Source organism: Nicotiana sylvestris, chromosome 6, assembly GCF_000393655.2.
Source record: "Nicotiana sylvestris chromosome 6, ASM39365v2, whole genome shotgun sequence".
Classification (NCBI taxonomy): Eukaryota; Viridiplantae; Streptophyta; class Magnoliopsida; order Solanales; family Solanaceae; genus Nicotiana; species Nicotiana sylvestris.
In genome coordinates this window covers 136371744-136387586 of record NC_091062.1, presented here as the reverse complement: position 1 = coordinate 136387586, position 15843 = coordinate 136371744, and the positions used below count along the sequence as shown (strand labels likewise).

The 15843-nt window shown below is 37.1% G+C and overlaps 2 protein-coding genes across 3 annotated transcripts; both read right to left on the bottom strand.

Moving 5' to 3' along the window:
• Window positions 1–1800: 1800 nt before the first annotated feature.
• LOC138871343 (uncharacterized) lies at window positions 1801–2979 on the bottom strand. Its single transcript, XM_070149216.1, has one exon. The coding sequence runs from the start codon at window positions 2977–2979 to the stop codon at window positions 1801–1803; it is 1179 nt and encodes a 392-aa protein (XP_070005317.1).
• A 7608-nt stretch (window positions 2980–10587) lies between these two features.
• LOC104244994 (ETHYLENE INSENSITIVE 3-like 1 protein) lies at window positions 10588–13644 on the bottom strand. 2 transcript variants are annotated; one of them, XM_009800527.2, is made up of 2 exons: window positions 13564–13644; window positions 10588–12830 (listed from the first exon to the last, which is right to left on the bottom strand). In XM_009800527.2, the coding sequence occupies exon 2, from the start codon at window positions 12664–12666 to the stop codon at window positions 10855–10857; it is 1812 nt and encodes a 603-aa protein (XP_009798829.1). In that variant the 5' UTR covers window positions 12667–12830; window positions 13564–13644; the 3' UTR covers window positions 10588–10854. The 2 variants fall into 2 exon arrangements, with proteins under 2 accessions (XP_009798829.1, XP_009798831.1); XM_009800529.2 differs by lacking the exon at window positions 13564–13644 and adding an exon at window positions 13178–13432.
• Window positions 13645–15843: the final 2199 nt, after the last annotated feature.

The window sequence follows — 15843 nt, the reverse complement described above, 5'->3', positions numbered from 1 at the left end:
CCCCTTTCGCATCATTGGTTGGGGAACAACTGCTTCGACCCACTTGGAGACATAGTTAACGGCAACCAATATATACTTATTACCGTATGAGCTGACAGACGGCCCCATTAATTCGATCCCCCACATGTCAAACACTTCCAACTCTTGGATTGTGGTCATTGGCATCTCATGACGACGGGATATGTTGCCCGTCCTTTGACATTCATCAAAGCTTTTGACCCAAGCATGGGCATCCTTGAACAATGTAGGCCAATACAAGCTTGATTTCAGCACCTTTGTTGCTGTCCGAATTCCTCCAAAATGTCCACCATATGGCGAAACAAGACAAGCCTGCAAAATAGAGGGTTGATCTTGCTCGGGAATACACCGCCGAATCATGTTATCAACATATATTTTGAACAATAAAAGTTCATCCCAATAATACTCCCGACAATCACGGAAAAAAAATTTCTTTTGAATTGAGGAGAGATCATGAGGTACAATACCACATGCTAAGTAATTAGCAATATCAGCATACCATGGTACCTCCTCTATTGTCAAAGAAAGTAATTGCTCATCCGAGAATGTCTCAAGGATATCTTTAACCTCCGTTCTCTTTTCTGCCCATTCCAATCTTGAGAGGTGGTTTGCTACTTGGTTGTCTGTCCCTTTTTGGTCACGAATCTCCAGGTCAAATTCTTGTAGCAACAGAACCCAGCGAATCAAACAGGTCTTTGACTCCTTTTTTGTCATCAAGTACCTAATGGCTGCATGGTCAGTATAAACAATAACTTTCGAGCCAATCAGGTATGACCTGAATTTGTCGAAGGCAAACACTACAGTGAGCATTTCCTTTTCAGTGACTGTGTAGTTCAGTTGTGCACCACTAAGTGTCCTGCTTGCATAGTAAATGGGGTGCATAATTTTCTCCTTGTGCTGCCCCAAAACCGCTCCTATAGCGTAATCACTGGTGTCGCATATCAGCTCGAATGGTTGCTCCCAGTTGGGTGCAACAATGATGGGTGCATTCACCAATCTCCTCTTCAGCTCCTCAAATGCTAATCTGCAATCATCAGAAAACAAAAAGTGTTGGTCTTTTTCAAGCAGCTTATATAAGGGGTTAGCAATTTTTGAAAAATCCTTGATGAACCGCCTGTAGAATCCGGCATGCCCAAGGAAGCTTCTCACTGCTTTCACTGAAGTGGGTGCTGGAAGTTTCTCAATCACATCAAATTTTGCATGGTCTACTTCAATCCCTTTTTTGGATACTCTATGCCCCAACACTATGCCTTCGTGCACCATAAAATGGCACTTTTCCCAGTTCAGCACCAAATTTTTCTCCATACATCGTTTGAGCACTCTTTTAAGGTTGTGAAGACAATCTTCGAATGAATCCCCTACCACTGAGAAATCATCCATAAACACCTCCATAATGTCTTCGACCATGTCGGTGAAGATGCCTAGCATACACCACTGGAATGTGGTCGGTGCGTTGCAAAGTCCAAAGGGCATCCTCCGGAAGGCAAAGATGCCATACGGACATGTGAAGGACGTTTTCTCTCTATCTTCTGGGGCTATTGAGATATGATTGTACCCTGAGTATCCGTCCAAGAAACAAAAATAGGATCGCCCAACTAACTTGTCCAACATCTGGTCAATGAAGGGCAAGGGGAAATGGTCCTTTCGGGTGGCTGTATTTAATTTCCTGTAATCTATGCAAATCCGCCACTATGTGACTGTACGAGTTATGATCAACTCGTTCTTCTCATTTTGTACAACTGTCATTCTACCCTTTTTCGGTACACACTGGACGGGGCTTACCTAATTGCTATTAGATATGGGAAAGATGATGCCCGCGTCCAGCCACTTGATTACCTCCTTTTTCACTACCTCTTTTATATTCGGGTTCAACCTTCGTTGATGTTCCCTGGAAGGTTTGTGCCCTTCTTCCAGACGAATCTTGTGCATGCAGAAGGCGGGGATAATACCCTTTATGTCTGTCATGGTCCAACCAATGGCAGTTTTGCATTCTTGCAACACCTGCAGTAATTGTTCTACCTGCACAGCTAGCAAACCAAATGATACAATAACAGGCAAAGTAGAATTGGGACCCAAGAAAGCATATCTGAGGTGGGCTGGAAGCGGTTTCAGATCCAGTTGGGGTGGTTCCTCTATTGATGGTTTTGCCGGTGGTGTAGCTCTCTTTTCTAACTCAAGGGACTCGAACTGAGGTTCCCTCTTCCAGAATCCTTGGCCTTCGAGTGCCATAACCCACTCTGCAAACCCTTCACCATCCATCTCCTCTAAATTTGTTAAGCAAGCTCCTAATGGATCTTTAGCATTCAGCCTTTCATCATCTTCATGCAGGATCACATCCACAGCTTCCACTAGTGAGCAATTTGCATATTCATTGGGTCTCCTCATGGATTGTTGAACGTTGAATATAACTTCTTCATCGTTCGACCTCATTTTTAATTCCCTAGATTCACAATCAATCAATGCTCTCCCAGTGGCTAAAAATGGCCTTCCCAGAATGATGGGTATCTCCTCATCTACATGGAAATCCAGAATAACAAAGTCTGCAGGGAATACAAACTTTCCCACTTGTACCAGCACATCATCAAGAATCCCCGTCGGTCTTTTAACCATGCGGTCAGCCAGTTGCAACAACATCGAAGTCGGTCTAGCTCTACCAATCCCTAGTTTTGTATATATTGCCAAAGGCATCAAGTTTATGTTGGCTCCTAAGTCACACAATGCTTTTGCAAAAGCATAGCTCCCAATAGTACACGGAATAATGAAGCTACCTGGATCAGACATCTTTTGAGCCATGGGTCTTGTCATTACCGCGCTGCATGTCTGTGTCAAAGTTACTGTGGACAAGTCCTGAAAGTCAAATTTCTGTGACATCAGGTCCTTCATCATCTTTGCATAGCCTGGCATCTCCCTCAAAGCATCCATTAGAGGAATATTCAATTGAATCTGACAGAGCATCTCCATGAATTTCCTGTATTGATCTTCTTTCTTTTATGTTGCCAGTCTCTGAGGGAAAGGTGCAGGCATCACTCTTTGTTCCCTGCTTGCTGGCTGTTCTTTATTGGAATTTTGTGGCACAAGAGGTACCACCTGTTCTGCAACTTGTTCACTTTCTTTAGCCTTACCTTTATCAACCTGAGCCTGTTCAACCACCACTTTAGTGAGTTCTGCTGATTCATCTATCTCTAATGGAACTGGAGTGGCTGGTGTAGTCTCTCTTCTAGGTTGAACAACTTCTTGCTCCCTATCTAAATTTCTCCCATTCCGGAGACTTACTGCCATCAGCTGATTCGGGTTTTTCTCCTTGGGTTAATGTTTGTATCGGCTGGCAATGTTCCCTGGGGGCAGTTATTTAAGGCCATGGACAACTTCCCCAATTGAGTTTCAATATTCTTTATTACTGAGTCATGCACTGCCAACTTTTTCTGCATCTTACCATTTGTTCCAATGAGTTGTTGCAACATACTCCTGATTTCTACCATGTTGCCATCCTGTTGCTGAAGAGGTGGCTGATATGCCAACTGTTGCTGGTGCTGCTGTTGATAGCCCTGTTGTCTCTGATATGGCACCACTTGGCCTTGGGGCTGCATATCTCCAGGTTGTGGCATGTTCGGTCTGTACTGCTGATTGGGTGTTGGTCTCCATTGTTGTCCTCCTTGTCTCTGACCCCCAAAATTATTGACATAATTCATATCTTCTCTCAACCCTTGGTTGTCACCTTCACCACTCCATGAACACACATAAGACTGATTAATGCACGGTGTACACAGTCCTCCATTTGTTGTGTCAACGATATGCACTTGCTTTGTACTCATCTTATCAATCTTCTTCGTCAGTATACTCATCTGAGTCATGAGTGTGGCTATGTTATCTGCATGTGAATTATTTGGGTCAAAGGAACTGAATGCACTATTGGCGTCAGGGTTGTACCTCTCGTCATCCACCCCGAATTCTAGGACATCTTGTCAAGAAGGATTTTACACTCTGTGAATGTCTTGCTAAAAAATGCACCCCCAGATGAAGCATCTACATTGGCTTTTAAATTATCTGATAACCCCATTTAGAATCTCTGGCCGAGCATCTAGTATGGAATACCATGGTGGGGGCACTTCACTAGAATCCCTTTGAATCTTTCCCAAGTTTCCTGCAAGGTCTTAGTATGTTGCTGCTTGTACTGCAATATCTCATCATTCTGTCTTGCAGTCTTGTTGGGCGGGTAAAACTTGTTCAGGAACTGCTTGACTAATTCCTCCGAAGTGGCAATGTAATTTATTGGTAGCGAATTCATCCTAGTCTGAGTTTTCCCAGTCACAGAGAATGGGAACAGTAATAGCTTGATAGCTTCTGGGGTTATATTTGGCTGTCTTTGGGTCACACAAATTGATAGAAAATTTTTCAGGTGTTGTTGAGGGTCTTCAATGTGTGAACCGGAGAACAATCCCTTATTCTGTAGGAGGTGCAGCATGTTGTTGGTGATCTGGAATGTCTCCGCTTATATTTGGGGCACAGCAATGGCGGTGGCCAGGTTGTCAGTTGTAGGCTATGCCCAATCATAAAGTGCAGCTTCTGGCACAAGAGGTGCCACCACCACTTCATTTGGCACAAGAGGTACCCGATCATTTGCATCGATGTTTTCCCTGTTGTCCATTTCAATTGTGAGTTGGTGTGTTTGTAGTGATTGATTGTTCTTCTTGTTAGTACAGTTTAATGCCCTGAATGTTTTCTCGGGGTCTGAGAGTTCTTCAAGCAGTTCACCAGTCCTCGAAGAATTTCTAGGCATACACCTGAATCACACAAGAGTTCAAACGTGAGAATTTCAATGAAAAATTATTTAACACCGTAGAAAATTGATCTAAACTAATAATTCTAGCACTACTTCTAATTTGTAATAAATAACACCGTTAACTCCACGACAACGACGCCAAAATTTGATCACTCCCAACTATGCCTTATAACAGACAAAGCGGCTGTTGCAAATATAATCCGATTTTCAAGTCCGGATTCGAATCCTCAGGGAACTAACCTATCTATTACAACTCTTTGTGATGCTATTACAAGCTCGAACAATTTCGGATGCAAGATTTTTATCAATAAATATTGGATTTTGTTTAACTAAAGCAAAATGATATTAAAACTAACAATATTCTAAATTAAAGATAATTCAATGGTAAAAAGATCTAAGGTATTGATTTTCCCAATTGCTAGTTTAAGTCTTAACTCTTTTGCTATAATATCGCCGTAATACTCTATGAGGATTATGAGCTATGGGTTACCGTAATTATCTCTTGATCAACTACGATAATTTACTAGAGCATTCTCTCGAACTACTCTAGCTGATAATTTATGCAACTCTAAATTATCCCACCAAAGTTCGTTATCTCCAACCCTACTTTTAAATTCAAATAATGAATCTCTTCAATTACCCAAAAGTGGTGTTGTTCAACAACAATCTAACCTAGTATTCTTTCTCAAGCAATACAAGGCAATTAGACATGATTAATCAAGGGCACATTCAATCACCATACAAAATGTAGTTGAACAATCATATAATAAATACGGCTCGATTATAACACAATTGAGTCAAAACTTCGTCTAACAGTTGGTTCCATCAACCCTAGATTAAATGTTTAGCTACTCATAGCAAAGCAAGATAAAACCATAAAATAATTCAAGATCTCAAAATAATGATAAAAAGAAGAAGAATGAAAAACTCTAATGATGTCTTGATCTTCTCACACTTGTTCTTGCCTCCAATTGAGTCTAAAAACAAGCTTGACCTTCACTTGGGCGAGTTTGTTAAGTTTATATAGGGTTAGGATAAGTTTTTCACGATTTACACTTTGGTCCTTAAACTTCTTGGCTCCCTCCAGATCGACCGCGGTCGCGGCACGACCGTGGTCATTTCAAACCATTCTGTTTTTCGTCTTAGTTCACCGCGTTCCAGCCGCGGTCGCGGTGGGCTGTTGAGCAGTTTTTCTTCACCTTTTCTTGCTCGTTTTCATCCGTGCTCTTCTCGATTGGCCTTGTATCTACATATTTGACTTCAAAACACTCTACATCCTCCTCCTAACTTAGAGTAGTTCCTGCAAAGCATAAAAACCTCAATTAGAGCATTTTGTTATTATTTAGCACTTAAAATATCAATAAAGTATCGTTAACTTAGAGCATAAATATCATCTACATCGTATAATATAGAAGATTAAATGCTTTTATATTCACTTTATTATATGCAATTATTCTGTATTTCTATGGCTGTCCAACGGGACGGGACGGGACGACATTTAAGCGGGACGGGACAAAACGGGATGGGACAAACGGGACGAAGCAGTCGTCCCATCCCGTCCCGCTAACAAATGGGACGGGGCGGGACGGGACGGGACGGGTTCGTAGGTCTTAAGTGTAGTTTTTTTTTTAAAAAAACATCTAATTTTTTGAAAATGACTAAGTTTTTAAAGTTTGCAACGACTAGTTTTTTGACTTATTTAACAAACTTAAATGTTAAAACGAAAATTAGAAAACTAAGTAAAGAATTATAAAATATTAAAACAAAAGACTTGTAATGAAATATTATAGTAATTATAAATTTATAATAGAGTTATAATGTATTTAATATAATTTCAAAGTATTAAGTAATTAAGACAATTCATAAAAAAAAATCAACGCTTAGAGCCTTTTATTTTATTAATAGAACTTTCAAATCTCAAAACCTGTTATATCATCCATATCTTCCCATAAAACTTCTGCCCTAGACTTAGAAATAGAAGGAGCAGTTTCACAACCTGTTGTTTTCATAGATTTATATTTATCAAATATTGATTTAGCATAAGAATATATGCTAGCTTGGCAGTCTTCAATAGATGGTTGTTCATTTTCTTGAATTGCTAAATTCTCATAAATTTTACGAACAGGTCTCTTTGCACCTCTTAGTTTCAAAGATAGGTTAAGTAGAGTAGAAATTAAATAAACTTCGGGAATAGGAAAAAAAAAATTAAATTTTGAAATCATTTCATTAATGGCCGGTGCATAAGTTGAATTTGTTTTATACTTGCCAAATACAACAGAAATTCGACAAATATACTATAAAAACTCGCGGGACGGGACGGGACGAGACAAACGGAGACGAAATGGTCGTCCCATCCCATCCCGTGTCCCGTTTAACATTGGCCCATCCCATTGAAAATGAAGTAAGACGGGACGGAATGAGACGCGGGACGGGGCGGGACGGCCCGGCCCGTTGGACAGCCATATGTATTTCATCGAAGTGCAAGGGGATAATCAATTGAAATTTATTTTTTAAATAATAAATTAATTAGCCATTTAGCCTATCAACAAAAACTGTCTAGTGTTGTTGGGACAGTCCTTAACATGGTTGATATACATTGCATCTGTAATGGGGCACTGTTCGCTACCTTTTTAATACGTTTTTATTTATTTTCTTATATTTTTCCTCTTTTTTTGCCTGTATAAACGGAAGTGCGTCTTGTAGTTTTTGTGTTGGATCTGTTGATATAGGAACGAAAATGACCAGGCGCATGTATTATATAATATAGTAGAAGTAGATGCACAAGGACAATTTCACTGCTATTCCCTACATGTTAGTTGCCAGAAAATGATGCTTCACGTTTTAGATTTGTGCCTCCCAAAATCTTCTGACCATCTCTTGTAGCACGACAGAATTAGAATTTAAAGTTTATCGATTTTAAATTTGCAGGGCCGGGCAGAGGGTGAAGCAACTAAAACGGGGGTTTTAGATCCCAAAATTTTAGGGGTCTCAATTTTTTTTTAATTCGTATCCAATGTTCGATATTTAATTTGGGCCGTTGAGTAATTCGAATTCGTACTATGTAAGGTCCATTAAAGTGAAAATCGTTCCTTAGAAAGAATTTTTTTCATTCCCAAGATTCGAACCGAATACCTCAGGTTAAGAAAGCAAAAATTCTATCCATCCCACTACAACTAATCTTGTGAGGCCCCAAATTCTTTTAGAAAATATTAAGTATTTCAAAGTAAAAAAATAAAATATATATAAAGAAAAGATTACATTTATCATTAAAAAATTAGTAATACACTTTTAAAGTTCATTTTTATTTGTTTTTTGCTTTTCTCAGGTTTTCATCATTGCAATAAGTATATTGAAACATCAAAAAATTATTCTGATACAAAGTTATCAACTTCTTGAATTGGATTTTATTACATAAGATCAATAATGTTACATTAGAGATTAAAAGGTTTATGCCAAAAATTATTAAAATTTTTATTCTGAAAAAGCTAGAAAAAACTTCAAATAAAATTATGTAGAATTTTTTTATTAAAAAAAATAAGATCTCTCATTAAAGTTTGGCTTTAGGCCATCAAACTTATTGAGTCGCCCCTGTAAATTTGCTATCGAACTCACATAGTTCATTATAACTCTTGTCGTGTTTTGCAAATTTTGAATTCGCTAAGACTATATGATACTTTTCTAATAATCTTCGATTTTAACTGTGTTTGGTATAATAAAAAATGTTTCTAAAAGAAATTCTGGATTAAATCATTTTGTTTCTTGAATCGTTGGAAATGTGTTGTGATACTTTTTGGAAAATATTTTCCTTGACAAAATAATTTTTTAATATTCGATTAACATGAATCGTTGAAAACTTTTTAGTTTTTACTATGGAAATTATATATCACCAAAGAAGGAACATGACTTCAGTCACTTTGTAGATCTTTACGAATTAATCAAAACTTATTCGTTATCACTTGTTAATTGTTATAACCAACTTAGCACATATAGAAAAAAAAAATACTACTTGTCACAACCAATACTTAAATATTTTTATTAACATTTAATTAAGGAAATTACGAAAACACTATCGCCCACCTTGTTGAATTGTTATATATCAACTACTTTTAAATTAACTCAAGCGTCACTTTACTCGTTGATTAAGTTTCAGGTAATTATCTTTTTGAAGTATGGTCCTTTTCTTGCACCAAATTAAATTATGCATAATAAAAATCTCCCCTACTTTGACTTTTGAAAAATGAGATTCACGACAATTATTAAGAGTGACAACTTTTAGGATTCTAAGTCAAATGATTTTCTATTTCAGCTTTGATTTGCAGTATCTTCTTGATTGTTTGGATTAATATTTAAACAAACATAGTCAACTACAATTATTGTTAATGAAAATATTAAGCAAACCAAATGACTTCAAGAGAGAAAAAGACTAGGAATTACTCAAAGCTGTCAAATTAAGGTACTATCTTGATTATCTTATCTATATGCTATTTTTGCTATTTAAAGTTTCAAATCTTTAAAGGAAAAGAATTCAGTGAACAGTAGAGTCAATCACAAGAATATTGAATGTGATGGAGACCAGCCGACCATGTTTTTCTTCTTAAGTTAAAAACAAAGTGGTGATAATAATTGCCGTGTCTACTCTCTTCACATGATCTTTGTCTTGTTGGTCCAATTTTCTTTACTTTAATGAGTTAATCTTCCTTCTCTTTTATTAATTTATTTATTTTTCTTGGATGTGGTTGGAGGGTGAGGGAAGGGTGGAGGTTTTAATTTATTTTTTTTAATTACTATTCTCTCCGTTTCAATTTATGTGAAGCTGTTTGACCGATCACGGAGTTTAAGAAAAAAATGAAGATTTTTGGAATTTGTGGTCTTAAATAAATCAAAAAGGGGTTCAGAGTATTTGTGTGGTTATAAAAGCTTTTCATTAAGGGTAGAATTGTAAGTTTAAGCTAAATTGTTTCCAAATTTAGAAAAGGGTCATTCTTTTTAGAACGGATCAAAAAGAAAATAGGTTCACATAAACTGGAACGGATGGAATATCATTTACGTATTATCTTTTGTTTGGCGGGTGGAGGTGAAGGTATGTACTCAAAATTCTACTCAATAAAGGCGAATTTATACTTAGATATTTGATGAATTCAACTTTTTATGTTTTTACTGATAAACTCATTTTACTTTTGAGATTAGAAATTTAGAATTTAATAATTATTGAAATTTTTGTAATTTTTCATAAATACATCGGTTATCAATAAGACATGAGAGATTGACAAAAGCAAACCATTATAATTGAAAGCTATATTTTTTCAAACAAAGACTCTCCTTTTTAGGAAGACGATTTCCGGCCATTCTTCGAATACTCCAACAACAAAAAAATGTGTTGATATTGCATAGCAAATCAAACTGTTAAACCAGCACTTTTCCTTGTAACAGCCTTCAAAAAGAGGATAATGCCAAAAAAACATGGGGTGCGTCTTTCACTAAAAAGCTAATGCTCATAGAAGAAAACACCTCTTTACATATCTTTGTCAACATTAACAACCATGCAACGAGACTTAAAAGGGCAGACCTCTCAAACAATCTTGAGAACAGTCCTAAACAAGTAAGACTTTCACCAGCTTATAAATTCAACAGTTTACAGGGCAGAATGTGTGCGGGTCCAGAAAAGGGCCGGACCACAAGAGTCTATTGTGCGCAGTCTTACCCTGTATTTTTGCAGTCTTACCCTGTATTTTTGCAAGAGGCATTTGCACGGCTATGAATTCAACAGTTTATACTGATAAAACTGGCCATGATGAAACAGTAACTTATTTATAAGATATCTACATGTACTACAAGAAGCATGGCAAATATTTGAGGGTGTTTGTTAAACCATGCCTAGTTCTTCAACCTCTACAAAACATGGTAAAACTTGAAACACCGTTACTAAGAGAGCTATAGGCGATTAAAAATGCACCCCAACAAGCAGACAAATTACATGGGATCTTCCCTCTTGGGAAAAAGCTATGTCTATGACGCCAAAGCTGCACTACTTGATATACATGTCAACAATCTCCTGGTTAGTACCAAGTTGGAAGATTTTGCTTTGGTGTGGTATCGTATCCAATGCCAGGTAAATTGCCAGTGTAGTTGGCGGACTGCAAGTTGAAAGGAGACCCGAACATGAAATGAAAATTGTCATTAGGGCCTGCATTGAAAGGTGAAGCCTGTGGCAGCATAGAATGACTTGTAGAAATATTAGCATCTTTGAAGATATTTCCCTCCATTATTCCTTGGCTGTGTAGGTAATTATCCTGGTTGACACGAGGTTGTTGATGAGGCTGCTCCTTGGTCAGTGCAACATTCCCCGTATTTTGGCTTTTGTTTCCCTGTATATTGCTATCATAGAATGACATAAGCTCAGTAATCATCCTTTGTCCATCCTCAGGAACTCCGACACCAGATAGATCAAAGGTAGGTGGTCCTTGATTAACAGGCAGAGATGCCGACTTTGGTTGCACATATTGTTGAGGGAAGACAACTGGCTTGACTTCGTTAAAGTTAAAGTTTGAAACTCCAAACTGGGAAGAATTTCTGAAAGGGCAAGCAAACTGATGATTGTCTCTGGCAGATTTGCCCTGAAAACCATTTCGAAGTTCACTGTGAGGACATTGTTGAAACTCGCACGTATAGATCTTTTGATCCATCATTACAGTCAGTTCATTGGCTTGCTTCCTCTTCCGAGTGAAATCTAAGTTGGTGATGAATTCATCCTTGTTTGGATGAGATTGTTGCTGCAGAGGCAGCGTCTCCTTGAATCTCTCGACACCAATATTCAACAAGCTGAGATGGTTTGGTTTTTGCTCATGAACATCAAAGTTAGGCTCATCTTGAGCACCTTCAACGTCATATTCACTGCTGTCATCCAAAATGAATGTTCCACTAGCACCAGCTGAGGACAAGGCTGGACAGCGATCAGGATAGAGTTCTCGAGCCAAAGCTTCCTCCTGACTGATGATGGCAAGCCAAGTTGCACTTTCTTTGGCTGTCATCTTATCCTGCAAGCACTTTGACTGCCGTACCAGCTTGCGAATTTTAGCAATATCGGGGAACATGTGCTTGATTACTGCTGTGAGGACACCAACTTTCCACGCCTTCTTAAGATCATGAGGCTTCTTATAGGGCGGAGGACCTTGTTCCTTCTGCAAACCCAACTGAGGCCACCAATCCTCCTGACCAGTGGGCCACCACGGGGGTGAAACACCTTTCTCCAACGGAAATCTTCTCTGAGGAGGATCGCAGTGCTGCATCAGAGCTGACAATAACGAACCGAGGGTGGTATCTTGCAGCTCCTGCAAGGTGTGAGGGGTAGGACCCACTGGATTAGATCCCTCGTTCATCCCTGGGATGGCATGATCAGCTTGGTATTTGGCTATGGCTGCAGGGCCATTTCGATCGAACCTCACTTTATCCTTCCACCACTCCCTAAGATTATCAGATGCCCCACCAACCGGCTTGCCTTTTTCTGGAATGATCCCATAAACAAAGCCCTGAGCTTTACATACTTCCATCATTTTCAACATGTACTTCAAGATCCCGTCCTGTGCCCTCGACATCTTCTTCCTCCTCGCCTGCTCCTGCGACTGACGATGTTTTGCAGGATCGACACCTTCCTTACTCTTAGTCATTTCCTTCAGCCTTTTCAGCTTCATCTTGTCCCTCCACATTCTCCTCTCCAGCTCATCCATATCAATCTCCTCATCACTATAATCATCATCCACCACCAGCTCCGGCTTTGGCTCAGTGTGTGGAGCAGCCACTTCCACTTCCTTTAGCGGAGCAGGAAAGAAATCAAGATCGCCACAGAACCCCATTTCCTCAAACATCATCATCTTGACAGGAAGAACAATCCCTCAGAAAAGTGAAGCTACTTGCAACTTCCACAAAATCCGAACAAGATTAACCAGATAATACCCAAAATCCTCAATTATCCTATGCTTTTCCGATTTTCAGCGCAGAATCTTTTGAAATCAATCAAATTACATGATCTTCCCTCCTGCAAATACATTAACAAGGAACATAAGAATATCTCACTAAACATTTCCAAAACTGAAATCAAACAGAAACAAAAGTTGATTGATCCCCATATTTAGATTACACAAAAAAGAAGCATAGATTTGTTCATATGAGAGAAAGCCAAGATTATCTCCAGAAAATATAAGCACACTGCACTCCCATTTTCTCGGAAACTCAACAGAAAAAACTGTACAAACTATCTCCCGCGAATATCCAAGAATATTGACATACTTCCCCAGATCTAAAATATCAAATATACATGTAATCAAACAAAAAGCTAGAAAAAAAAAAGAAGAGGGTGTTGGTAATAAAAATGCTGTAACGTACCTAACTATGTAGTAATAGAAGACTGATGAGACCATAGGACTAACTTTCCTTTATTAGATTTATCAGTTGATTATAGAACAAACTATTTTCAACAAATTCAGAACAGAAAAACACAGACAAATCCAATCGTGAAACAAAAGCTCAAATCTTTACATCAGTACTCAGGGCCACATAAAAAATACATCCATAATTTCAAAGATTAATTTATCTGTGGATGTCAAAAGCTGAAGTCAAACACAATTTGAGAAAAAAAAAAAAAAAACCAAATGAAACTAACATCAAAACCCAGTAAAGATCTTAACTTGACTACACAAGGTATTAAAGCAAATATTTTCAGGAAATAGTTCTATAAAGGAAAAAAAAAAAGAAGAATTTTATTTTCTTACAAGAGTTTGTTCAACTTTTCTTCTGCTAAGAGAATAATTGACCCTTTCGACTGTAGATGGAAGAAAGAGGGGAAGAAGGGGAAGTTATAGTAGTAGTAATGTACTCCGTCCGTTCCAATTTATGTGAACCTATTTGACTGGGCACGGAGTTTAAGAAAAAAATAAAAAATTTTGTAATTTGTGATCCTAAACAAGTTCAAATGGGGCCTAGAGTATTTGTGTGGTTATAAAAGCTTCTCATCAAGGGTAGAATTGTAAGTTTAAGCTAAATTGTTATCAAATTTAGAAAGGGTTCATTCTTTTTGAAACGGACAAAAAAGTAAATAGGTTCACATAAACTGGAACAGAGGAAATACAATTTATGAGAGCTGCTATTCGACCAAACTTGGCGTGACCCAACAATGACCACACTGGTGAAATAACAGTAAAGCCCTTCATTTCACATTTGGCTTAATGACCATTTTCCCTACAAAATATTTCCCTCCAAAATTAGTCAATAAATATTAATTATCCCAAAACATTAATCCCATAAATCATTATTCTCTCATGGAAAGATCAACCAACTTCGTATGTATACCTATACTATTACATAATTATTTTATGTTTTAAATAAAATTCATACGGATGGGAATATCAAAAACCTTCGTATACGTATACCTATACTATTACGTATTTTTTTTTAAATACAATTTATACGATGGGAAGATCAAAAGTCTAGTATCTATACATAATATTATTTTTTATACGATATACAAACTTATAATAGCCCGTTGATGAGGTGGTTGTCAAATAGCTCATTGATGAGGTAGATGTCAAACAGTCGTTTATATTAAGGTCATTCGTATCGGCATATAGCTACCATATAAGTCCATTGACTAATATGGTTGTAGTCATATAACCTATGCTAATTATATCGTTGTGATTTATAGTAATATCGGACGCTTGTATAATAGTCGGTTATATTAATTTCATTCATTAAGGTCATTCGTATCGGTCTATAGCAACCATATAAGTCCATTAACTAATATGGTTGTAGTCATATAACCTATGCTAATTATATCGCTGTGATTCTTAGTAATATCGACCGTTTATATAATAGTCGTTTATATAATTTAATTTATTATGGTCATACGTATCGGCCTATAGCAACCATATAAGTCCATTGACTAACATGGTTGAAGTCATATAACCTATGGTAATTATATCGTTGTGATTCTTAGTAATATCGACCGTTTATATAATAGCCGTTTATATTAATTTCATATATATCGGCCTATAGCAACCATATAAGTCCATTCACTAATATGATTGTAGTCATATAACCTATGATAATTATATCGTTGTGATTCTTAGTAATATGGACCGTTTATATAATAGTCGTTTATATTAATTTCATACATATCGGCCTATAGCAACCATATAAGTCCATTCACTAATATGGATGTAGTCATATAACTTATGCTAATTATATCGTTCTGATTCTTAGTAATATCGACCGTTTATATAATAGTCGTTATATTGATTTCATACATATTGGTCTATACCAACCATATAAGTCCCTTGACTAATATGGTTGTAGTCTATAAACCTATGGTAATTATATCGTTGTGATTCTTAGTAATATCGACCGTTTATATAATAGCCATTTATATAATTTAATTCATTATAGTCATACGTATCGGGCCTATAGCAACCATATAAGTCCATTGACTAATATGGTTGAAGTCATATAACCTATGGTAATTATATCGTTGTGATTCTTAGTAATATCGATCGTTTATATAATAGACGTTTATATTAATTTCATACATATCGGTCTATAGCAACCATATAAGTCTATTCACTAATATGGTTGTAGTCATATAACCTATGCTAATTATATCGTTGTGATTCTTAGTAATATTGATCGTTTATATAATAGTCGTTTATATTAATTTCATATATATCGGCCTATAGCAATATAAATCCATTCATTAATATGGTTGTACTCATATAACTTATGCTAATTATATCGTTGTGATTTGTCACGACCCAGATTTTCCCACCCTCGGGGGTCGTGATGGCGCCTACTAATGTAAGCTAGGCAAGCCAAACCTTTAACTACTTACCTTATTATCCAATTATTTCTGGTTAACAATTATTAGGCGATAACGTGATAACAGCGGAAATTCAAATTTAAGCAGAAGGCAACAATAAAATATATGAAAACTATATCTATTACAAATACTTAAGCCTTAACCACCCAAAACCTGGTGTCACAATGTCATAAATTGTCTAAGA